The sequence below is a fragment of the Thamnophis sirtalis genome, unplaced genomic scaffold, assembly GCF_051295495.1.
Source record: "Thamnophis sirtalis isolate CommonGarterSnake01/CBP01778 unplaced genomic scaffold, rThaSir2_p1.2 scaffold_10, whole genome shotgun sequence".
Classification (NCBI taxonomy): domain Eukaryota; kingdom Metazoa; phylum Chordata; class Lepidosauria; order Squamata; family Natricidae; genus Thamnophis; species Thamnophis sirtalis.
The window spans coordinates 40,028,455-40,053,138 of record NW_028261390.1 but is presented as its reverse complement, the minus strand read 5'-3'; the positions used below and the strand labels follow the sequence as shown (position 1 = coordinate 40,053,138).

At 35.9% G+C, this 24,684-nt stretch overlaps 1 protein-coding gene across 1 annotated transcript; it reads left to right on the top strand.

Moving 5' to 3' along the window:
• ADAD1 (adenosine deaminase domain containing 1) lies at nt 1-16,269 on the top strand. The gene is made up of 11 exons (XM_087723784.1): nt 1-242; nt 4,676-4,858; nt 6,304-6,471; nt 7,683-7,766; nt 8,950-9,075; nt 9,167-9,290; nt 9,831-10,001; nt 10,426-10,652; nt 12,518-12,755; nt 12,963-13,095; nt 14,846-16,269. The coding sequence occupies exons 1-11, from the start codon at nt 35-37 to the stop codon at nt 14,957-14,959; spliced, it is 1,776 nt and encodes a 591-aa protein (XP_087579910.1). The 5' UTR covers nt 1-34; the 3' UTR covers nt 14,960-16,269.
• Nucleotides 16,270-24,684: the final 8,415 nt, after the last annotated feature.

Genomic DNA, 24,684 nt, shown 5'->3' with positions numbered 1-24,684 from the left:
TTTGTTGTTTCGACTTGGTTTTAGGTGAGAAAGGATGGCAAATGACTGGGCTCAGGTTACTAGGGTGCCTAGTTTTGCTCAAATGTTGAAGAAGAACTTGCCTGCTCAGCCAACCCAACCTTCCGTCCCGTCTTCGTCTCACAGTAGTTTGTTTCGGCAAACGGAGAATGCTAAACCGATGTTTTTAATCCCAGAAACATCCAGTGTATCAAACTTGGCGTCTAAGGTGACCCCTATTACAGGTATTGGTTTTGAATGATGGCTTTCCCTATTATGTTGCCTATCAACATTAAGGAATTAGGAGTTTGGTACTACTTATAGCATTCTATTGACAATGTTAGTAAATGCATATAAACTAGGACTAGGGTTAAACTATGGATATGTACCTGATCCAATCTTTGGATGGTAGATTCTTATCCTTAAAGGTAATACCATAATACAGTTGCTGGTGTATAAGTGTAATGAGGCCTGGTGGGTTTGACTTAATAGATTAACTTGGTTACAATTTAAAGTATTCCTTTTTAAATTATAGTTTAATGTATATTTTAAACCTTTATTTCACATATTCTCCCATTGTTTAAGCATTATATTATACTCGAGGTCCTTGCCCACTGAATTCATACCATGCGTTACTTGTTCATTTTCCACATTTAAATTCAATAACATTTTATAGATTTTAGCAAAATGTTCATCACTACCACACAATAGAATTTCCTATTCAAATTTGACAAAGTTAAACCCATAATTCTTTTTGTCTACTTTAAATCTTTCTTTCAATTGTAGATATGTAAACCAATGGCAGACATGGCCACCTGATTCCAGCTCCTTAGATTTGAGGGTAGGGACACCTAAATTGAAAGATTATTTTACTACAAGTCTGCCAGTTTGACCTCTTCACCATTTTTTTCTTTAAAAAAGCTTCCTGTGGGGAAACCCAAAGAGTCACCTTCATGGAAAACCTTGTTTTATAGTTATTTCAAACTCTCAAAATGGCAAGTCTGACAAAATGGTGGCTGAAATCAACATTTACTTTAACTTCATTAAACCATGGGTAACCAAATCTTAATTCATGACCTTCCAAGTCTCTTATTCTCGCCCATTCTTTTAGCCAAACCAAACAACAGGCATCAAAGTACAGTTTGAATTTAAAGTATATCTTGATTATTTTACTCCTCTAATAACATTTTTGCAAAATAGGATAGTCTTGTTCTACAGAAGCATCTGATTCAAAGAGTAATATCTAACAAAAAGAGTTCTTTTTCCAACATTTAATAATGACCATAGCAAAATCAGTATATTGCCATTTTTGATCTTTGAACAGAACATTAAAAGAAAAAAAAGTATTTGGAGTAAAATACTAGAATTTTGAAAATAATATTGAAAATAACTGGCTGGGAGTTGAAAGTCCACATATCCTCAATTAACCATGATTGAGAACACTGGTAATAGTGAGGAAAGCAAGATGTAGCTGCAGTATGTAACTACAGTATAGTAGTGGAAAACTGTCCACTATATTCTTTTTACTGAGGTCAGTATTCGGATATTCCAGTTTTACTTTCGGATCAAATCTGAACAGTCCATTTGAGGCTAAGGTAACCATTGGACCTGTTCCAAGTCACTCTTTTTCACAAGGGTGATTTCATGGGCAAGACTAAATTCTCGCATTGGATGGGATTAGCTTTTCTTTTTGAAATCAATTCTCTTGAGGCAAGACATTTTTTACTTGGCACTGTATATGTTGGATATTTTTTTTACTTTTTGTCTGTCATGCTATCTCCACCTCTATGGAGAACCATAAATTTTCTTCGTAACATGCTACTTTTGATGAAATGCTTAGGAGCCTGGTGGCAATTCTCAACTGTTGCAATATACTTCCAACCATATGAAAGACAGTACAGGTGAAACTCGAAAAATTAGAATATCGTGCAAAAATTCATTTATTTCAGTAATGCAACTTAAAAGGTGAAACTAATATATGAGATAAGACTCATTACATGCAAAGCAAGATAGTTCAAGCTGTGATTTGTCATAATTGTGATGATTATGGCGTACAGCTCATGAAAACCCCAAATCCACCCTCTCAGAAAATTAGAATAGCAGTAGACTTATAGCAATAGCAGTAGACTTATATACCGCTTCATAGGCCTTTCAGGCCTCTCTAAGCGGTTTACAGAGAGTCAGCATATTGCCCCCAACAATCTGGGTCCTCATTTTACCCACCTCGGAAGGATGGAAGGCTGAATCAACCCTGAGCCGGTGAGATTTGAACCGCTGACCTGCTGATCTAGCAGTAGCCTGCAGTGCTGCATTTAACCACTGCGCCACCTTGGCTATTACATGCTATCAATAAAACAAGGATTGTACATAGAACGATATCGGACTTCTGAAAAGTATATGCATGCATATGTACTCAGTACTTGGTTTGGGCCCCTTTTGCAGCAATTACTGCTTCAATGCGGCGTGGCATGGAAGCTACCAGCCTGTGGCACTGCTGAGCTGAAGACCAGGATGCTTCAATAGAGGCCTTCAGCTCTTCTGCATTGTTCGGTCCCATGTCTCTCATCTTTCTCTTGGCAATGCCCCATAGATTCTCTATGGGGTTCAGGTCAGGCGAGTTTGCTGGCCAATCAAGCACAGTAATCCCACGGTCATTGAACCAGGTTTTGGTGCTTTTGGCAGGTGTTCCTAAAATATATGTCAGGAGCATTTGCCCTATCTCTATGTTTTTTGATGGACACTAATATCCCAAAATTGCTTCTTTTTTTTCAAAAGGCACCTGAACTTCCTTGTTTTTTTCCTTTGAAAACTGAAGAAGCTACTTGGATGAGAAATGGAAGTTTTCAAAGGAAAAAAAATAAAAGTCCAGTCAAATTTTGGGGGGAAAAAATAGCACCTTTGGATGACAGAATTTCCATGGACAAGAAAATTGAATGTTACTTGTCATTAGATATAAAACAGATCAATATAAAGAATCTGGTTTCTTTAGAATTGATTGGAATTGATTTACTACATCCAATAGGAAAATAAATGTTATATTTTACAATTTATAGGAGACTTTTTTTGTACAACAAATGCTGTGGAGATACCCACAACAGAGACTTATGTTTTTGCAATATAAAATCCAATTGTTAGAAAAAATCTCATTCAATGTCTTAAGGAAAGCCTTATTAAGAATCATTTGAGAATATTTGATCTTGGATGAACCAGAGATAATGATTGCTATGACTTTCTGTGAATGAAATGCAATAAATAGATTGTTAACCGAATATTTAGAAGTTTAATTCAGCTGTTGGTTTTATCTGTTAAATATGTTTTTATATATTAGATAGATGCCAGGCTAAGTGGATTGGTTAACAATATTATGGAAATTTGTGTACTTGCTTCACAAGAGGGATTAGTTATTATTTTTGAAATATATGAGTTATTCGGCTGGGGGATTTTCAATTTATGTATATGTTTTGTCTTGTTTATGAACTTTTTTGGGTGTAGCATTGTTTAATTTTTGTATTTTTCTGTTTTTGAAATTTGTGTTTTAATGTTTGAATAAAATCAATATTGTGTTTAAAAATCTGATTTTGAATGCTGTGTAATTTGGGATATAAAATCATTTGTTGTACACTGCTACACAGTATTGTATTGTATTATTTTTAAAAAATCTGAAAAGGAATGGTAGCTGTACTGCTAGTTTCCTGGCATTAAGCTTATTTTCTTTTCCATGGTTCTCTTCCTAGAATCTTCAAACTTTAATTAGCAAGATATTAATTGTTAAATTGTTTCACAATAACTACATAGTTTATTACTATTTATACAGTATTCCCATTTAGATCTCTTACCAGGCTATGATACACAATACATTTAATATTTTCAATGCAATTTTCATGTTGTTCATAATAAGTTATAAGACCTGTTGTGAGACCTACATTTTCAATCTGTACAGTTGGTAATTTGGCTACACGTATACTAGTATGACAGATTTGGTAGCACTTGCTTCTACGTCATACATTGCATACATAATATTCATTAACAGAGTACTTTGAATATTATTATCCATCTGATATTAGCTGTTGATACAGCTAGACAAATTTTTGGCACAACTGTTTGAATTGTTCTTCTTGGATGTTGCTCCACTAATACATATTAATGTGTTTGTAGTTCAGAATACCCAAGCATTTCATTATGTTATATATATAATTATATAATTGTTTTTATTAGTTATTGATTTTCTCATATAGTATTTATCTTGATAAACTTATACTGGTATTTTTAAAATAACTTAAAAGTTCTATCCTTCCCTGTACAGCAGTGGTTCTCAACCTTCCCAATGCCGCGACCCTTTAATACAGTTCCTCATGTTGTGGTGACCCCCAACCATAAAATTGGTGTTTTGGTTCCTAAGACCATCAAAATATGTGTCTTAGGCGACCCCTGTGAAAGGGTCGTTTGACTCCATAAGGGATCCCGACCCACGGGTTGAGAACCACTGCTGTACAGGTTCTTTAAAGGGGCAGATCAAGAATAAAATGGAATAAATGCAGGGAGGGTCTCATTTGTAAATAGACTCTAAAGAAGAATTTTTGGAAGAGAACAAATATAAATAATGAAAGATTACTATGTTTCAGATCAAGTAAATGCTGTGATTCACATTTTTTTTGTGCTTTTTACCACTGCACTTTAGGTCATGACTATCAATATACTAAAACTGTGCCTATCATTCCAATTACTTCACTTCCCCCCAAAAAAATTCCAAAGGAATTTATTGCAAAATACAAGCGAGGAGAGATCAATCCAGTCTCAGCTTTGCATCAGTTTGCACAAATGCAGCGTGTACAGCTTGAATTAAAGGAAACTGTGGCAACAGGTAATTTTTTTTAATTGTAAGTTATCTGCACTGTCCTAATAGCTGGATGTTGAAATATGTATTGTGTACATCAGAAAAGCCTAGAAAACTGGTTTGCCGTAAATAAACTGCATATAGGACTCTGACTTTTGGTTTTTCCTCTGGGGTACAAGAAACTAGTTAACTAAAGTTTGGCACCCTGGTGGTGGGTAATTCTTTTCAGCTGGGGGCTGTATACTGTATATTTATACTAGCATTAAGGAGAGGTTAACTGATGTCATGATGGCATTTTGGCCTTTTTGGTTCTTTTCCAAAGATTCATACGATCTATAACAGTGGTGTCAAATTCGCAGCTTGCAGGCCTGATGCATCACATGCTGGCCACGCCCACCCCCATTTTAGCAAAGGGAAAGTCATGATACGTTACATGACGACAATGTGACGACGTGAGTTTGACACCCCTGAACTATAAGATCCACAGACAAACCAGAGTAAGTAATTCATATTTATTATATCCAGCCTTTTTTTGTAGAACTCAAGGTACTGTATGTTCCTCTATTTTTTCCCCAGAACAATAACCTGAGGTTAGAGTTAATAAAGATTGGTCCAAAGTCATCCAGTCATCTCCCATGCATAAGGGAGGACCAGAACCCATAGTCTCCCAGTTTCTAATCAAGTGGCTTAACAAATGGCGAAGGGGGAAAAATAGGGAAAAGATTAGAGGTGCCTTACGCTTTTAGGAGGCTTTAAGTACTTGCTGCACTTTTTAAATTTCCAACAAAAGAAAATAAAAATGGATCCCAACTACTATAGAGGCACTCCTGAATTAACTAAGCCGAGTTAACATATTTTCTGAATTAAACTATAGGAAATCACTCTGAAAGCAAATGAAAGATCTTGATCCCAAAACTCAGAAATCCTGTTATAGTATATTTGAGAAATATGTAATGGCTAATCTAAATGCTATCAGTCAAATATTCACATTGTTCTATAGGCTTAATTGTGAAGTCAGATCTCTTCAATTGCTGTTCTCAATAGTTTAGTATGATATTGCATGCCAGACTTAAATTAGGTTGTTGCGATGTCTCTTATCACCTAGATAAAATCTAAAATTCTCTTGTATAGAAATCTGATGATGCTAGGAACTGGTAAATGGATCCCAACTTCACCCATTTATCAGGAAAAGGGTTTATTTGGTGGTATGAAACCGGTCAACAATCTATTTTGGAATATTTAAACGTGTCTCAATTATTCTGTTACATTGGCAATGTGATTACGTTTTGGACGAGGACAGAAAATTACAGAAGTGCTAATATATTTGAGAATCATAACCTTTATTTTTTTATTTTTCTCAAATTTAGGTAGACTAGAGTTTGATATTAGTAAAATGTATTTAAAACTGGATGAAAACATCTTAATTTATGAAACTAGAAGTAAATGTTTGCTTTCCTTTTTGCATTTTGAAGGAAATCTCTTGGGAACTTACTTTGCTTTTTGTGCTGTAGTTGATGGCATTCAGTATAAGACTGGATTGGGCCAAAATAAAAAGGAATCAAAATCAAATGCAGCAAAACTTGCTCTTGATGAAATTCTGCAATTGGAAGAGGGAGAACCAAAAGCTTTGGAAAATCCAGGTAAAGCTTTTATCTTGAAACATAAATGGATATTGTCTGTGTGCAATTGGAATTTGAGTGATGGAAGTAATATCGCCCCAACTGTTTAGTGCAGCAACTCCCAACTAGAGAACTAGTTTCCAACCCCATGTAAGGCAAACTTGGCACAGAGTCTCTTAAGCAGACAGAATTTACCACTCTTGAACTGACCGAATGAACATATTATTTCCTGCAAAAGCCCACTCTCCGTTCACTCCTCTTTTGTTTCCTATGGGAGGGGTCAAAGGTGTGGCTTTACTCTTTAAGTCGACCCTGCTTTCTTAGTTGTTCTTGTCTTCTGGAAGCTCTGCACATGCACACACTGGGAACAGGCTCCAGCTGTTCCTCTGCCTCACTGCTGTTTAGCTCCCTCTCTGCCTCTGACGCAGAGCCCTCGTCTGAGTTTTCCTCAGCCTTCAGGGCTCACCCATGTTCCTCCCCATCCTCCTCACTGTCCGACTCTGCTGCCAGCTCTGCTGGCCGCTGACAGGCCACAACACGTTCCATGGTTAGAGGTTTTTCCAAAAACCTGAGCAGGGGTGTGTGTGTTTGTCACATGCTGCCTGCATGTCGCATGTGTGCAGATGGGAGCTTCACTCATTTGGTTAGCCCGGTTTCAATGCGGTCAAGACAGAATAGTAATCAATACTGGAAGAAGGAAGATTTGCCTACTATTCAAGAATGGACATTAAAAGTAACAAACCTAGCAGAGATGGGTAAAATATCAGCATATCTCAAGGATCACTCAAATGAGAGATATAAACTGGAGTGGAGAAGATGGATTGACTATATTCAAAATAAATATGGGACTAAGAAATTCCAGATAGTTTATGACTGAAGAAACAAGGAATGATATAATCTAATTAGCCTAGCAAAGAGGAGTTAAAGCTCAAATGAAAGATGATACTAAGTTTCTTTAAGTTTATTTTAGAATATCTTTGTTAAAGATTTATACCCTGTATTGGTTCTGGGAAGTCGGGGTGGGGAGGTTAGGGGGTGGGGGGGGAAGTAGGGAGGGAGGTAAACATTTGTAAAAGTTTTTTTTTCTAAAATTTTCAATTAAAAAAAAGACAGAATAGTAATGAGACAGAAATTTTCATACCAGCATATATTTTGGGGGGCGACTCAAGGATAGCATTTTACCTTAGTAGTGTGGAAGGGTTTTCTCTTTATAACTGCTACTATGTTTGCAGGTCCTGTCAGAAATTTTGCTGAAACTATACATGCAACCAAACCTCAAATAACAGAATCTGCCTATTTTACAAAGATTCATTATGGTAGGAATGTGCTGTTTTATTCTTTTCAAACACCTAAATTAATCCATATAGGTTATCCATTTTATTGATGAAGTAATGCAGTATCTGTGACGGCATTAAATTTTCAGTCTGTTAAGTGCTTGCTTATCTGTGTTGCAGATAAACATGCCCATCCTAGCTCCACAAAGACAAAAAAAAATCATGATACATATGATGCGGCCTGCGATGCGATCGGGTTTGCCCAATCTTTTGGTTTGCCTAGGCCGCATTGAGTGAAGAGGAATTGTGTTGGGCTATATACTAGATAGATAGATAGATAGATAGATAGATAGATAGATAGATAGATAGATAGATAGATAGATAGATAGATAGATAGATAGATAGATAGATGATAGATAGATTAGATAGATAGATAGATGATAGATAGATAGATAGATAGATAGATAGATAGATAGATAGATAGATAGATAGATAGATAGATGATAGATAGATAGATGATAGATAGAATGTTAAAAGTATTTTTTAAAACTTCTATTATTTTTTATATTTTGGGGCAGCATTACTAGCATATTCAAGCCAGGAGTTGGACATGCCGGATCTAGACTTTGAGGGGCCTTTCCAACCCTCTGATTCAAGGGTAAATGGATTGGCCTGGCTTGGATTTGAGAGAGACAGCTCTGATGATTGTGGGCAGAGAATTCTGTATTAGGAGCTAGATGGAGCAATAATATATGCAAGAAGGTCAAAATAGTGGTCATATGACTACAAAATCTTGCACTATTGTAATTGTGAGCCAGGCACCAGGATTGCAATCATGGAGCTGTTGTTGCTGATATAAGTACAAAGACCAGTGATAATTATCACTATACGGCATCATTGCAAGTTCAGTCCCCGAATATGGAGTCATTAAGCTAGGACCACCTGTAGTTCAAAGCTCTAAGCTTTGATGGAGGGATAAAAATAATTGGCTACATAATGTTAAATTTTCTCTAATTAATTATTTGTTCCAAGTACAATTTTACTATCAAAATAAATAGTTGGAAGCCTAGAGATTTCAAGAAAATGATTTTCCACTCACAAGTTACCCTATTTATGCACTGAAAAATGCAAACTTTAATGTTCTTTCTTTTCTTGAATGATTTTATCAGTATAGCTAAAAAAACCTTACCTATCTTGTTTACTTTTTTTAAAAAAATCTTACTAGAGGGGCAGCATCTCGCACATAGAAAAATTTCTCAAGTTGTCAGAGAAACATTCGATAATTTGGTGGATAAGTATCCAGAGTACCAGAGTTGTAGCAGTTCAGTAGCTGCCTTCATAATTGAAAGAGGTAGGCATGCTTCCCGAAAATAATATGGTTTAGATGTTGGTAGTCTTTTTAGCCTGAAAACACACAAAAAATTACTCTTTCTTTCCCATAGCTACAAAACCTGAAGTGGTAGCTGTTGGAACAGGTGAATTTAACTATAGCCAATGCAGTCATCCTGATGGAAGAGTGTTGCATGATAGTCACGCAGTTGTTACTGCAAGGCGTTCTCTACTTAGGTACGTATATAATGATGCTTTCCCACCCCCCTCGCCCCAGTTACATTTATGTAATTCTTCTATGGTGTTGAAGTTCATAGAAATTCAACTGCATTTAATATGGGTTTTAAAGACTTGTCTTTAATATCTAATTGTCTAAAATATTAATATTTCTTTTTTATATATAAGAATGTTTTATTTTTGAATAAACACAGACAAACAAAACACAAAAAACATCACAAAACCATCTTCCATTACAAATTGTAGAAAGTGTGTCAATTGCTTACAAAAAACCTTCATACATCCCTTCCACAGTCATCACCTACAATTCATATGGTTATATATTTTAAATCATATATATGTATAAGTGTGTGTGTATGTGTGTATGTATGTGTATATGTGTGTGTGTGTACATATATATATTTTATTGTCATCATACTTCAACCTTCATTTGGCTATAATTGTTTTTACGTCCTTTTATATAAAATATTCCAAAATTTAAAGAAAAATCACATAATGGCTTTAATATCTATTGTCTAAAATTTTAATATTTCTTTAAAGGTATTTTTATAGACAGCTTTTACTATACTACAGTAAAAATCCTGCTATGATGGACAAATCCATATTTTGTGCTGAACCAACATCTAACCTGCTTACATTAAAACCAAATGTAAAAGTGTTTCTCTACATGAATCAGTTGCCAAAAGGATCTGCTCAGATAAAGTCCAAATTGTAAGTAGTGTTTTTAAAGGTAAAGCAGAATTCATTAAAATACACAATTTCCCTTATAAACAAATTCTTAGTTATATATTCCTGATGCTTTTTGTTTATTTAATTTATATATTTCATTGTGTTTAGAAGCCCAAAATGGCATAGATAGTGCTGTTTCCTATTTTTGCTCCCCCAAAGCTACTCTGTAAGGTAGGTTGTCCAAAAGCTATCCATTGAACTCTTGTAGCTGAGAGTGGATTAGAATCTCTATCTTTGTAATCCTTGTCCAACACCTCAATTTGTTATACCGTGATAAAATAAAAGAACAATAAAATACTTTTCAATCTAGCTTTTATTTCAGTGTTTTGTATTCTCTTAAAATATTGTTTTTATTTGTCTTATGTGTTTGGGATATGAAAGCATTGAACTATATCCTTTGTTGTAGACACCTCAATCCAAACTCAGTATCTGCATTTGAAGCTGATGAAGAACTGTGTCTTCATGTGGTTGTTGAAGGCAAGGTTTATCTCACAGCTTTTTGTCCTGCTGAAATTGCCACAATAAGCAGCATGTCTACCAGTGATAAACTGACAAGGTGGGAAGTATTAGGTGTTCAAGGAGCCCTACTGAGTCACTTCATTCAGCCAATTTATGTTAGCACAATAATTCTTGGTAAGTAAATTATTGCTACAGTTCTGCATATCAGCACATAAGTAAAAATCATCTGGTACTTAGCAGTTCTTAAAAGTAGGTAAATACAACCTCAGATGAACAACAACACATGACATTATACCATGTCATTGTTTATTTTATAAAAAGAAAGCCAAAATGTACCAGGCACATGTGGAAAAAACTAGTTACACCTTTACTGCTTTCATAGATATGAAGAGGCTAAGTAGCAGCAAGGTGCTGCTAATCAAGTTCATTAATTGATCATCAGCAAGTGTGACTCTCTCTATAAAAATTGAGATTTTAGAAGTTTGCTGATCTCCAGCATAGAAGTGTTAATACAAACAAAGAGTAAAGTCATCAGCAGTGATTTTAGAGAGGCAATTGTTGCTGCCCATCAATCTGGGAAGAGTTATAAAGCCATTTCCAAACAATTTAAAGCCCATCATTTTACAGTGAGGAAGATTGTTATAAGTAGACACACATTCAAGATAGTTGCAAATCATCCAGAAGTGGATGTCCCAGCAAATTCACCCTAAGGTCAGATTGTCAAATGCTTAGAAAAATTGCAAGGGGGGGGGGGGGGGGGAATCAAAAGTTACATCTCAAGACTCCATAGGCTTCAGTTAGCATGTTAAATGTTAAAGTTCATGACTACAATAAGAAAAAGACTGAACAAGTATGGTTTGCTTGGAAGGATCACAGAAGAAAGCCTCTTTTCTCTCTAAAAAAAAGTACATAACAGCATGGCTTAGGTTTACAGAGTTGCATCTAAACAAATCACAAAACTTCTGGAATGCTGCCCTTTGTACAGATGAGACCAAAGCAGAGGTGTTTGACCAAAATGCACAGTGCCACGTTTGGTGAAAACAACGCATATCAGCACAAACTTCTCATACTTATTGTCAAGCATGTTGGTGGCTGATCATTTGGGCTTGTTTTGCAGCCACAGGACCTAGGCATCTTACAGTTTTTGAGCCAACCATGAACTTTTCTATTAAAATACTCTAAAGACAAACATGAGGCCGATAGCTAAAGCTCTCTGGCATTGGGTCATGTAACAGGACAATGATCTCAAGCACACCAGCAAATCTACAACAGAATGGCTGAAAAAGAAAACCATGGTGTTCCAATGGCCCGGACAAAGTCCAAACCTCAACTCAATTGAAATGTTGTAGTGAGACCTCAAAAGACTTGTGAATAAACAAATTCCCACAAAACTCAATCAATTGAAGCAATGTTGTAAAGTAGAGTGGACCAAAATTCCTCCACAATGATGTGAGAAAGTCATACAGAAAACAATTACTTCAAGTTATGGCTAAAGGTGGTTTCTCCATTTTGCTTTTCTTTTTGTAAAATGATGACTAATATGTCATGCATTGTTAATCTGGGATTGTATTTACCTTTTTCACATGACTTATGAGTGAAGTTTGTTAGAGAAGAAATACAGGTTTAAATGCTACATTTTTATTTTCAATTAAAAATACTTTTTTGACTTTCTAAACAAGGTATGCAAAATTGCAGTGCTGGAATTCTATGAAATCCTCATTCAGAACTTAAGTATACAAAATTTCAGTATGCATTCATAGGCAGTCCATGGCCTGATGCTTGTTTTCTAATGAATGGTTTAGGAGATCTATGTATTTTAACTGATATGTGAATCTGCTATTTAGTTGCAAAAGCATTTTAATCAGGACTGAAATAATAAACACAAATTTTATTGCCAATATTAGGTTGTCAGTGTCTTTGCAAAAAAATAAATGTCTACTGTAATTTTATACAAGTTCATCTTAATATTTATAGTGATGGTGACAATAGAATTAATTTCCTCATTTTAATATTTGTGATACGAATCTCAATTTTTTTAGGTGACGCAAACTGCTGTAGTACAAGAGGATTAGAAATAGCCATCAAACAACGCATAGATGATGCACTTAGTAAAAAACTTCCGGTGTTCTATCTTGTGAATAGACCTCATATTAATTTGGCAACTGCTGCATACCCTGTACAGATTGACCTGGACCAGAGGTCTCTTAGTGTAAATTGGTCACAAGGGGACTTATCGCTGGAGGTGATAGATGGATTAAATGGAAAAATCATTGAAAGGTTAGTATTGCAATAAAGTCCCTTAAATAAAATATGAACTAACATACTTGTTCTTTAGAAACATAATAAAAATCTTAATTTTATTAAAATAATTTTAACAGAGACTTCTTTCAAAATAATTTTCAATTTTATTATGTAATGATAGTTTACAGTTTTAACCAGTGGTAATTGTTGGAATATGCTCATTGCTATTTTTTTCAAAACTAGTTCACCCTTCAAAAGTGGTATTTCAATGGCAAGTCGTCTTTGCAAAGCTGCAATGCTAAGTCGCTTTAAGTTAGTGGTTAAAGAATCAAAGAGAGAAGATTTACATAAAGCAACAACTTACCATGAAGCAAAGGTAACATTAGCTAATATAAATGTGCTCTAATAAAAGTGTCATAACTTCTAATGTAGAATTATAGCTATTGAACTATTGGCTTCAAAGCTGCCGCATCTTTCAGTATAAGGCACACCGGAGTATAAGGCACACCTTAGTTTTTGGGGAAGAAAATGGGGGGGGGGATTCTGCCTACCAGGTATTCATTTTTATTCCCATAGCACCAGAAAAACAAGCAAACACAATAGTATAATAAAATGACACTTTTAGTCACTTCCCCCCCCCCCCCCCCCCCCCCCCCCCCCCGGCAGCTGGGGGAAATCTTAATAAGCTTAATCAGATGCTTGGCCATCCCATTCAGCCAAAAGCACTTAACACCTCTAAAATGTAACAAAGCTGAATCAACAAACCAGCCCTTTTGGGGGGGGAGGGTGCATCTTATACTTCGAAAAATATGGTAAGTAATAATCATGGTATGATTTAAGTATTGGCAAGAAAACAGCCATTATTTGTGATCTGTTGCAGAATTGATATTAGATTTGGAAAGTGGATCTGCATGTTTCTTGCCTTAACTTCACAGGATGACTTCAGAGGATGACTTTATATGCCTAGTCTATAGGTAGGAATCATATCAAAAACAAGCCACTTTTATTTAAGTTAGTAACTGTTTTCAGAATTTCTGCCCATCTTTCTCTCCCTTGTTTCCTTTTTACAACAAATAAGAGAAATTATTGAGTACTATTTCATTGTGGCCTGGAGAAATTTAGGACATGTAAAGAGAAGCATTCCATACTATGTGTGCTTTTTTATAGTGGCACCTGTAATTGGATTTATCACAAAATGGAAAAGAAACTAAATATATACCTCTTTTGTCATCTAAAGGCAAACTTTGTGATAACTCGTATTTAGCAACTAAAATATTTATTCAAGCAATGATTAAAAAAAAAATTGGTGTTGCATATACGATCTGCAAAGGCTTTTTTCTATTCCTCCAAACTACTACATTAATAGATTGTGGAAAGCAAAAAGTAATGTCAAGCTCAGTTTCATTCTTAGTAACTATAGGACCAGTAGACAACCCTAGGAGCTTTTTATATCCTCCGTCCAATGAATCCCAATCCTGTTTACTATTTATGTTCCATGTAGTGCAATCCTCAATTTACAACCACAGTTGAACCGGAAATTTCTGTTGCTAAGCTAGGCAGTTAAGGGAGTTACACCTCATTTTGCAACCTTTTTTGCTACAGTTGTTATAGCGAATCACTGCAGTTGTTACAGCAAATCATGCAGTCATTAAGCAAATCTGGCTTTCCTCATTGTCTGCTTGTCAAAAAATGGATGGGAATATTACAAATAATGATCATATGACCTCAGGACAATGTAACTTATAAATACATGCCAGTTGTCAAGTGCCAGAATTTTGATCACATAATCACTGTTGCAAAGTCATAAGTGTGGTAATAAGTCACTTTTTTTCAATGATGTTGTAATTTCAGTCGCTAAACGAATGGTTGTAAGTACCTGTAGTAACTTCTGTTGAGATCATTCATTCATGTGACAGGTGATATATAGCTCTAACTTAAAACAAAATGTAAACAGTTTAAAAAAAGTCAAAACCATAAAAATCACAGTATAAGATCTAAGAAAAAGTTCCAGCCATCTATTACATCAGTTAAAAATCAGAAATAAAGTGCATTTCTTGAAAAGGGTTATTGTTAAATTTTCTTTCTAATTTGTTATCAATTCCCCAGTATTTCTTTTTATTATCTAGATTATGGCAGAATCTTACCAAGGGACAAAATACTTGCTGAAGTCCTACTTGGAGCAACATGGTTATGGGTCTTGGATTGTGAAGTCTCCACATATTGAAAATTTCAGCATGTAAAAGGTTAAAATACCAGCTCTATGACTTAAAAAATGAGTTTTTGCTCTTGAGAAGAATTTTTTAATTGGTTAATGATTGTGGATCAGTGTTGACCAGTAATATGAGCTGATAGATAAAAAAGTGCATAAACATAAGCAAAATAAATACACTATTTAGTTAATATATGAAGGTCTTTTTATTTCTTTGTCTGTGTAAAAATAATAAGTTGAATTACTTTGTGCTGTGTATTTGCTGCAAACTGCTATCTCAAGGACTTTGAATTTGAGGAGTACCTTTGGGAAAATATTGTGCGGTTGACAATAGTTTTGATCTGTACCATGTTCTACAATTGCAGAACCAGCTATCTGTCATTGGCTTGCTTTCTGAAAAGTTATGTGCAATTCTGGCATAAAAAGCCACAGTTCACCTTGTTAATCATATTGAAACTTTGTGGGTTTAAATCCCTTTTCAGTTGTGGGACTTAAATTTATCTGCAGGAAACTACACAAATTATGCTTGCATTACAAGAGTAAACGCCTACAAATACATTTTGAACAAAGTGTGTGGTCTTGCTGTATATTATGGAATTAATTCTGTAACTTGCAGAACTTTCAAACAATATTTGGCTTACTAATAGAAACAACTTAGAAAATGTATTGGGTATCTCAAAATATTTAATTTGTAATTTGACTCCTTTTGTTATTCTTAAGACTTAATGTGGATACTGCTTTGTATAATAATACTACACTTTATTTCTAGTAAAATAAGCATGATTCTACTAATTTTTATAGTTCATTAATATACTGAAACACTTATTTGAAACTGCAAGCCCATAAAGTATTTTTTGCTCGAAAATGACAACAAGCCAGAAAATGCAAAGCTAGAAGCAAAAGAGAATGTTCCTTAGAAGTTAAACTATGTTGAGGGTGGGGCAACCCTTAGAGTTAAATATTCTCATTGAAGTAAAAGTATTATAGAACGGCCCTATGGAACAGTTTAAAACTATTTGAAGGAGTAAATATAACCTTAGAAGATTATAATATATCCTGTACTGGATAATTCACTTTATGGATTCGTCTTTAGTTCAGGAAGAAATCTTCATGATGGTTACTGAAAATGATAGTTTATGCAATTGTACATAAATGCAAAGTATTTATGCGCCTTGTAGAGACCATACCCCTCATAATTTATTTCCTTTTATTTATGAAGCAACCAAACACTGAAAGTCAAAACTTTTTTTTAATTTTTTGGTGATTAGAATTACTATGTTTAAATTTAGCATAAGAATTTGTGTACAAGCATTTTTACTTTATTTCATTGTGTGTATTGGAATAAATATATAATAAAATTAGCAATATTCAATGCTTATTTCTTTGCTGACTTAGTATTTTCCAGTAAAACTGGTCTCTGCTATAAATCAAGAATTGTCTAAATTTTCCTTTTATAAGAAAACGAGTCATTTCCCCTTCCCTGGAGCAATTTTTTCCAAGTAGTATTACAACAGAGCTTTGGAGAGATTCTTCCCAATCGTAAAATTAAGCATTCAACAAGTAATAAGCGGGTATTCTATATCTGTATCTTGTTGAACAATTATACAGTCACATGATTTGCTAGGATTGTGAAGAAGTGAATGACATTGTCCTTTTTTCAAATCTCTTTGTCTATAGACTTATAGAAAAGCGCTTGTTCCTAGCGCTTGTATTTATTTGTATGACCCTGTATAGCAGCGATCTCCAGCTTCTCCAGCATTGTGGACTGATGTGGACAAAGGGGATGGTTCCATGTGAGCAGCTCTATTTGCAAAAGCGGCAGGCATGTGCATCTGCCACTCACACAAATGGAGCTGTGTGGGTTCATCTGTCCACTGCGCATGCATGAAACCTGCATGCATACGTGCCACTTCTTCAGCCTGGTTCTGAATGGTCCATGGCCCAGGGCTTGGAAGCCCCTGCTATATATAATTGAATTTTGCAGGTGGTATATAAACAATCTGCAATTTATCAAAATGCAATCTACAAAAGTAGAAACAATGACAATTGCCATAAAAGTATTCCATGAATTTATGATGATAACCTTAAACTATTGAAATCAAAGCATGGGGGGGGGCTGCTTGAACCATAGGGCAAATAATGTAGAACCATCTTATTTATGAGATTGCGAGACTAATCAATTCATAAATTATTCTTAGAGCTATCATTAAGTAGTAATACCAATTGGTTTTAAGTCCTTTTACATTATATGGATTAAAGACCTTGGCAGATATTCAGAAGGGTTGATTTTAATCAGACAGTCCTGGAGCATAGTATGAAGCCTTGTAATATTTAAAGTGTTTACGTGAGCATCTTGAATTGGTCAATTTTCTTGGGTCGCATATAAAATATATAGTTAATGTATATAAAAACTTCCTTTTTAAATATACTTTTTATCATGATGTGGGCCAGCTGTTCAGGACTGCATGTGGCCTGTGGGCCATCAGTTGGACATGCCTAGTCTAAGTAAAAGGGAATGAGTCACAGTTGCAAGAGAGTTTTAATCCAAAAAGATAGAACATATAGAATAACAGAGTTGGGAGGGACCTTAGTTCAATGCCCTACTAAGTCAGGAAACCCTATAGCATTTCTGACAAATGGTTATCCAATCTCTTCTTAAAAACTTCCAGTATTCGAGCATTTACAACTTCTGGAGGCAAATTGTTCCAATGGTTAATTGTTCTAACTCAGGAAATTTTTCCTTAGTTCTAGATTGCTTGTCTCCTAGATTAGTTTCCACCCATTGCTTCTTGTCCTGCCCTCAAGTGCTTTGGAGAATAGTTTGACTCTCTCTTTGTGGCAGCCTCTGAGATATTGGAACACTGCTATCATGTCACCCCTAGTCCTTCTTTTCATTAAACTAAACATACCAAATTCCAGCAACTGTTCTTTATATATTTTAACCTTCAGTCCCCTAATCATTTTTCTTGCTCTGCTCTGCACTCTTTCTAGAGTCTCGACATCTTTTTTGCATCATGGCGACCAAATCTGGATGCAGTATTCCAAGTGTGGCCTTACCAAAGCATCATAAAGTATCAAGTACAAATGGATTCAGAAATGCCCCATTTAGGCAGAAACATACAGTATGTTCTTCAAAGCTGGTATCTCCCCATCTCTCAAATAAATTGATCATTTACCAAATAAAATCTTACCCCACACTTCATCTAGTCACTCAAAGAAACCAACCCCTAGGGAATATTAACCACTTCCACAGTTTTTATGAAGAAAAAAAGAATCTTGATTGTTCTTGGAAACTGGTAGTAAAGTTGTAAGACTGCCCCTGTGGCATTTTTGAGTGAATGAAAATAATATCTGCAAACAGCATCAGAAAATTATTACAGCAGTCAATGGATAAATCTTTCATTTCCAGGCACATGGATAACCCTAGGTAACTCTTAGCAAGGCTCGCAGTATACAGGTAGTCCTGGAATTAATACCCCCACCGCTTCTCTTCCTAATGTCAAATCACACAGATTACTAAAAGAAGCACTGGCTTCCTTGAGTAGAAGGCCCTGGAAGAGGCCTTCTAGCCTGAAAGAAACTGCTATTTTCTGAGCGGCTACATGGAATTATGGCTACTCAGAAAATAGCCACTTCCAGGATTGCACTGCACAGCTTTCTGGCACTGCAGAAGCAAGCCTCTCCATTGCTGAGTTGCACAGCATAATCCCACAAGCAGCTGCCGTTTTTTGAGTGGCTGCTTCCAGGATGATTTTCTGCAGTCACATGCCAAATGGCATGATCCCAGAAGTGGCCGCCTGAAAAATGGTGGCCGCATGTGGGATTGCAGTGTAGTGCAGTGTGATCCCAGCAATGAAGAAGCCTCTTGGCTTCACTAACTCGAGCTCTGCAGCATTCTGCTGTTTTAGAATGCTGTGGAATGCTGCAGAGCTTGTATTAGCTAAACAAGCCACTCGCTGAGCTTCATGGTGTGATCCTAGAAGTGGCTATCATTTTCCGAACAGCCACAATTCAATGCGGCTGTTTCTTCATTTTGGGGGTTCTTTAGGGAATTAAGGAGACTGTCCCAAAGGTGCTTTTTCAAGAGGTGGTTGGACTTTCTGGTTTTTCTTTGAAGACATTTCTCTTTTCATCCAAGAAGCTTCCTCAGCTCTGACCAGATGGTGGGGAATGGAAGGGGAATGTACTCCTTTATACAATCATGATCTGGGTGATTGAGAATCTCCGTAGACATTAAGGAGACACTGGGATCTGAGACTGCAGATATTAATTGGATGCAATCTTGCCTTGTGCTTTACCTAGCATTGAACTCCAGAAAGCAATCAAGTATAATCATTGTTGAGGAAATCCCTAAATGCTCTTAATAAATTATTTGACTCAGTAAGACGCCTGTGTCAAATCAGCTTGGTTGGCCTATCACCTATGCAGCGGTCACACAATCTAATAATAACTAAATGAATAAAATAATGACCTGACTATAGCAGTGGATCAGGAATGATATCCTCTTCACTACCAGTTCAGTAGCGGGAGTGCACATACCCACGCGATCGCTTCACTCACGCGCGGCACATCTGGGCATGCGCAGAAGGTCCGTGATGATGTCTGGGTGGATGGGTGGAGCCTTGCACCGCCGCCACTATCAGTTCACCTGAACCGGTGCGAACCGGCAGAATACTATCTCTGTAGTGGATTGATAACAATGTCCTCCAAGTTTAGATCATGCTGCCATTGTACCAAAAGTTAGTATATAATCATTTGTTTCAAGACAGATATGACCTAGAACAAGATCATGGAAGCTATGAAAACCAAAGTGATCAGAACTCATATTCAGGGGATAAAAATCGGAGCCTAGATAACTCCAACACCACCTCACAGAGTTGCAGCTTTATAGGATTTGGTAACCTGTTGGACATATCTTGGACGGGGCCACATTGTCATCTTCATTCAATTTAGTTTATGTGATGCAGTTGTGTATTTGATTAATAATAATTATAATAGAATAAAAATAAATACAACCAAAATTAAAAACAATATAAATAACAAAAAATAGCAGCCAAGAAAACTCATAAACATTCAAATTAACCATCAAATGGGTTCACCCATAAAATCGGGGGCTTTTGGTTGATGGCAAAGCCAAGTTTTGGGTGCCTTATGGAAAGCCAGCAGGGTCAGAGAAGTCTGATTTTTAGAGATGATGTTTCATAGGATGGATTAAAAGTACTTCATTCTGAGTCCTGATTGTGACAATTTTGTGGATAGAATATAGAGACTGCTTCTTCTGCCAGATCTAACCGGATAGGTAGATGGTACTGGGAAGATAGTATCTCACAAGTAACACTTTTAGCATCCTGTATTAAAAGTGTTCTTTTTGCCTTCAGGTGAGGCAGCTTCATTCCCAGATTCTGATTCTAGCTCTCTAGAAGGAATTGCCATAGACAGAAGGATGGAAAGTCTGTAAGGAAGAAGACAGCAAAAAATTGCAAGAGTGAGAGGAGACATAACCATACTGGAAGAGAAAGCAGATGCTATCTCAGTGTGGCTGCTCTGGGAACTTACAGCCTGGCCATATTCTGCTATTTGTAGAAACTTGGGAGGAATTTAAGAGAAAGGTTGGGGTTTTTTTAGAGATTTTCCCTCAGCTACTCTACCATTTGATATATGAGAGTGGCAGTCTTTAAAATTAAACCCAGGTTTCAAGAGATTTATTGCAAAATAAGCAAGCCCCTCTTTTCTGTTAAAAATGAATTTTTTATTTACTGCTTATTTCCAATGAAATAAGTTTGTAAAGTGGTGAGCTCTATCATTGCCTTATTTGATATAAAATAATATATTTAATTAATATTAAGTATATTAGTTCAAAATTAATTTTTAATTTATTGCTTAGTCCTAAACAGAATGAAATCATCCATTTTCTCCATGAGGCTACATTGGTCACACAAATTCATTTTAGTATTTTAGGAGGCATGAAGTTCAAGAACATTGCCCTTGGGACTCAACAGCCTTTGTAGTCTTTAAGGTGATGGTCATAAAAGTCTAATAAAACTAAAAGGACCTACCAGATAAGGTAATGGAAAACATAAAATGGCAGATGGATTATCGAACCCTGGGCTCATTTTTGAATGAGCAAAATTCTATGATTTTGTTCATGCTAGTGTTTGGCATTTGGGCAGATAAGCACAATTAAAACATTTTTTCTATCACTGGGTGGAAAAGACAAGATACAAAGGATTGTGAAGAAATTTCTAGTGATTAAAATAGATCCACTTGCAATAAAAATCAACCGGAGGTACAACTGAATAGTAGTGAAAAATTGCTTTTGTAGCACACTGTAATTTTTTTTAAAAACTCAGAAATTTTAGAGTATTGTTTAGTGGCAAACAGGGCAAAATAGGGCCCCTTTTGATCTAAGAGGAAGTACTATGTTACCAAGGAGACCTGACAACTTGATGACAAATAAGGTTCCTAACACAAGTTTGTAACTTGTATATACTCCAGAAATCTTTTTTTTTTAGCTCCTGGTTCCCTTAGGGCTTAGGCTTCAGTGACTCACTTATAAATATAGCAAAAGGATTGGATCCTCTCCAACTATTTTGGTAAGTTCATTGCTTCTATCACTTTTTATTGATACTGTAAACAAAATGGAAGTTCTTAGAGTGTAGGGATAGAGAGGGAGGCCATGACTAAATTAAGATTTTTGAAAAGGGCCTTTTTATTGTTAAGTCATATTTTCTGTTTAAGCTCCTTAATGAATTAGTTTTTAGTTTTTATTTCTTTTGCTGTGCTGAGTTTTCTTTTTCCATGTTGAGGAAGGTGCTTATCCATTTTCATTGGAAAGTGTGGAACACTGATATTATTCTTCAGGTAGATCACCAATTTGCATATTGAACTACCAAGATCAGTTAGCTCTTTTCTATGTCATTATTTCCTGCAGCAGAAAGAGAGTGATGTAGAAAATTGAGATGATATAGAAATTAAGACAATGTCTTGGGGAGAGTTAGAATAAAATAAAATAACAGAGTTGGAAGGGATTTCCAGTGTTGGAGCATTCACAACTTCTGGAGGCAGGTTGTTCCACTGGTTAATTGTTCTAACTCAGGAAATTTCTCCTTAGAAGTTGCTTCTCTCCTTGATTAGTTTCCACCATTGCTTCTTGTTTTACCCTCGGGTGCTTTGGAGAATAGTTTGTCTCCCTCTTCCTTGTGGCAGCCCCTGAGATATTGGAACACTGCTATCATGTCTCCCCTAGTCCTTCTTTTCATTAAACTAGACATACCCAGTTCCTGCAATCGTTCTTTATATGTTTTAGCCCCCAGTCCCCTAATCATCCTTGTTGCTCTTCTCTGCACTCTTTCTAGAGTCTCAATATAATTTTTACATCGTGGTGACCAAAACTAGATGCAGTACTTCAAGTGTGGTCTTACCGAGGCATTATAAAGTGTTATTAACATGTCACATGATTTTGATTCTATCCCTCTGTTTATGCAGCCTAGAACTGCGTTGTCTTTTTTGGCAGCTGCTGCACACTGCTGGCTCATATTTAAATGATTGTCCACTAGGATTCCAAGATCCCTCACACAGTTACTACTATTGAGCGAGGTACCACATATTCTGTACCTGTGCATTTTGTATTTCTTGCCTAAATGTAGAACCCTTACTTTTTTCACCATTGAATTTCATTTTGTTAGATAGTGCCCAATGTTCAAGTCTGTCAAGATCCTTCTGTATCTTAAGTCTATCTTCTGGAGTGTTGGCTATTCCCACCTGTCTATCCCCTCGTCCAAGTCATTGATGAATATGTTGAAGAATACTGGGCTTATTTACTGAGTTTATTATTATATAGTACAAAATTTATTTATTAGCAAATATTTTGAAAATTCTTGAAAATTATGGAGAAAAATGGGGCAAGCTCTGTGCTTTATTTACAGAATTGGTATGGCAGGTACCAACAGGTAACAGTCAAGCTCAAACTTCCACATACTGGCACATTCAATTTAAAGCACTTAAGATTCATGTGCATTAATTGAAGGCTTGGGACTGACATGTTGTCAGCCTTACAAGTAAGATCAGCTTAAGAAAATGTCTCCACAGGGACGTCCAGGCTTCAGATATACCCTTATACATACATAGTTGCTATGGAATCTAGCAGTGTATTCAAGGTCAAGAAAATAACAACAAATAATGCAAACCAAAAGAAAATCTCTGAAAGTAACTTGCACAAGTAATTTTGCTTTTAATAGGAGCACACAGAAAAAAAGCCAAAACCTACTCTAAGATATCAAAAACCAGGTCAAGGTTGTCAACCAGTTCAGAGTCAGAATTCCAAGAGCAAAATTCACAAGAATCCCGTGCAACAGCTGGATATCAGACAGTTGATTCCAACAAAGAACCATGGGTTAGGGCTGTCTCTTAAATCAGGCTGCAGTCAATTGTCTTTAATCAAGAGATTTACTCCCCTGCTTGGCAAGGAGCCTTATAGAATATCTCTGCTTTGTTCTCTGCAATACTTGGTGCAGGGGGCTTGCATGGAGAGCTGACATCATCATCTGACTGTTCCAACTGTTCAGGTGGTGCCTGTGTTTTATCAGCCTCAGATAATTCTTGGCTTTGTGACTCCTAAAGCTGATATACCACAGGTTCTGCTAGAGAAGTTTTTCAAATTCACACTCCATGTTTATTCTTGGGCCATGACATTGGGATTGAATCTTGAAATCCTGATTGTGTTTTACTTCCTCTTCCTCTGATTGCTCAGTGAATACAGCCATTCTTTCAAATACTATCTTGCTTCTCAGGACTTAAAGAATTTGCAGCCTCTTTCTTTAGGTAAAGGTTCTTGCCTATTTCTTTTAAGGTCATCTCACTGACTCTCCACTTACATTTACACAATTTGAAAAATGAGAAGCAGTGAAAATAATAATGAAAACAAGAATCTCAAATTCATTACTTGCAAGGATTCCTGGATAAATATGAGGAAATTAAAAGAATATTTTGGCACTAGATCAACCACCCAAAGAGTTGCTAGGTGTTCTTTCACTGGATATATCCAGGAGGAAGCTAAATAGCCATTTGTCAGATTGAATTCCTATAGTGAGCAGGGACTTGGGTCAGAGACTTTTTGCCCTAAACTCTGATTACACATTGATTGCTAAGAGAGAAAGACAAATCCATTTGCCTCCATTTTGATGGTCCAATGGCTGAAATAGGAGATTAACATGAATTAGATATTTTTTTTGCCAGTGAACGGTCAGATTGTACAGTTGGTGCAGATAATTGAATATAATACCATGGGGTTGAATGTCATATACAATACCATCAATGCTATTTTAGTGTAAAGCTTAGGTCACACTGAGGGAGTGGAGCTCAGTTTCAACTTCCAGAGTGCTGAAAAGGAAACCCCAACAATGCTGCCTTTAAACAAAGCTTTTAGGAAGCCCCATGTTGCCCACAGTCTGTCAATGTGTTATTCCTGGTCCAATTAAGTTTGCCTTCTCTAGAAACTTCAGCTGATTTATTACATACAGTAATTCTTTGCAAAGAAAATGAAAGCAACTCTTCAAATACTAAGATGATTGTTCATACAGAACATTTAACTAAAAAGAAACAATTACTCTTACGTGGGTTAAACGTTTTTTTAAAAAATTGTAAAAACATTGGTCATTTTCCCATATATATTATATGTTAAATATATTTTTATGCACAGCGATAATATTTGAAGTGCTATATCACTTATGCTATATTAAGCAATGCAAAAATAATAAG

What these genes read in the sequence shown, in the direction of transcription:
- ADAD1 (XM_087723784.1), top strand. Translation starts at nt 35, where the DNA reads ATGGCAAATGACTGGGCTCAGGTTACTAGGGTGCCTAGTTTTGCTCAA. An exon ending in TGTTAGCACAATAATTCTTG is followed by an intron (nt 10,653 to 12,517) that starts GTAAGTAAATTA and finishes CAATTTTTTTAG; the next exon opens with GTGACGCAAACTGCTGTAGT. An exon ending in CAACTTACCATGAAGCAAAG is followed by an intron (nt 13,096 to 14,845) that starts GTAACATTAGCT and finishes TTTATTATCTAG; the next exon opens with ATTATGGCAGAATCTTACCA.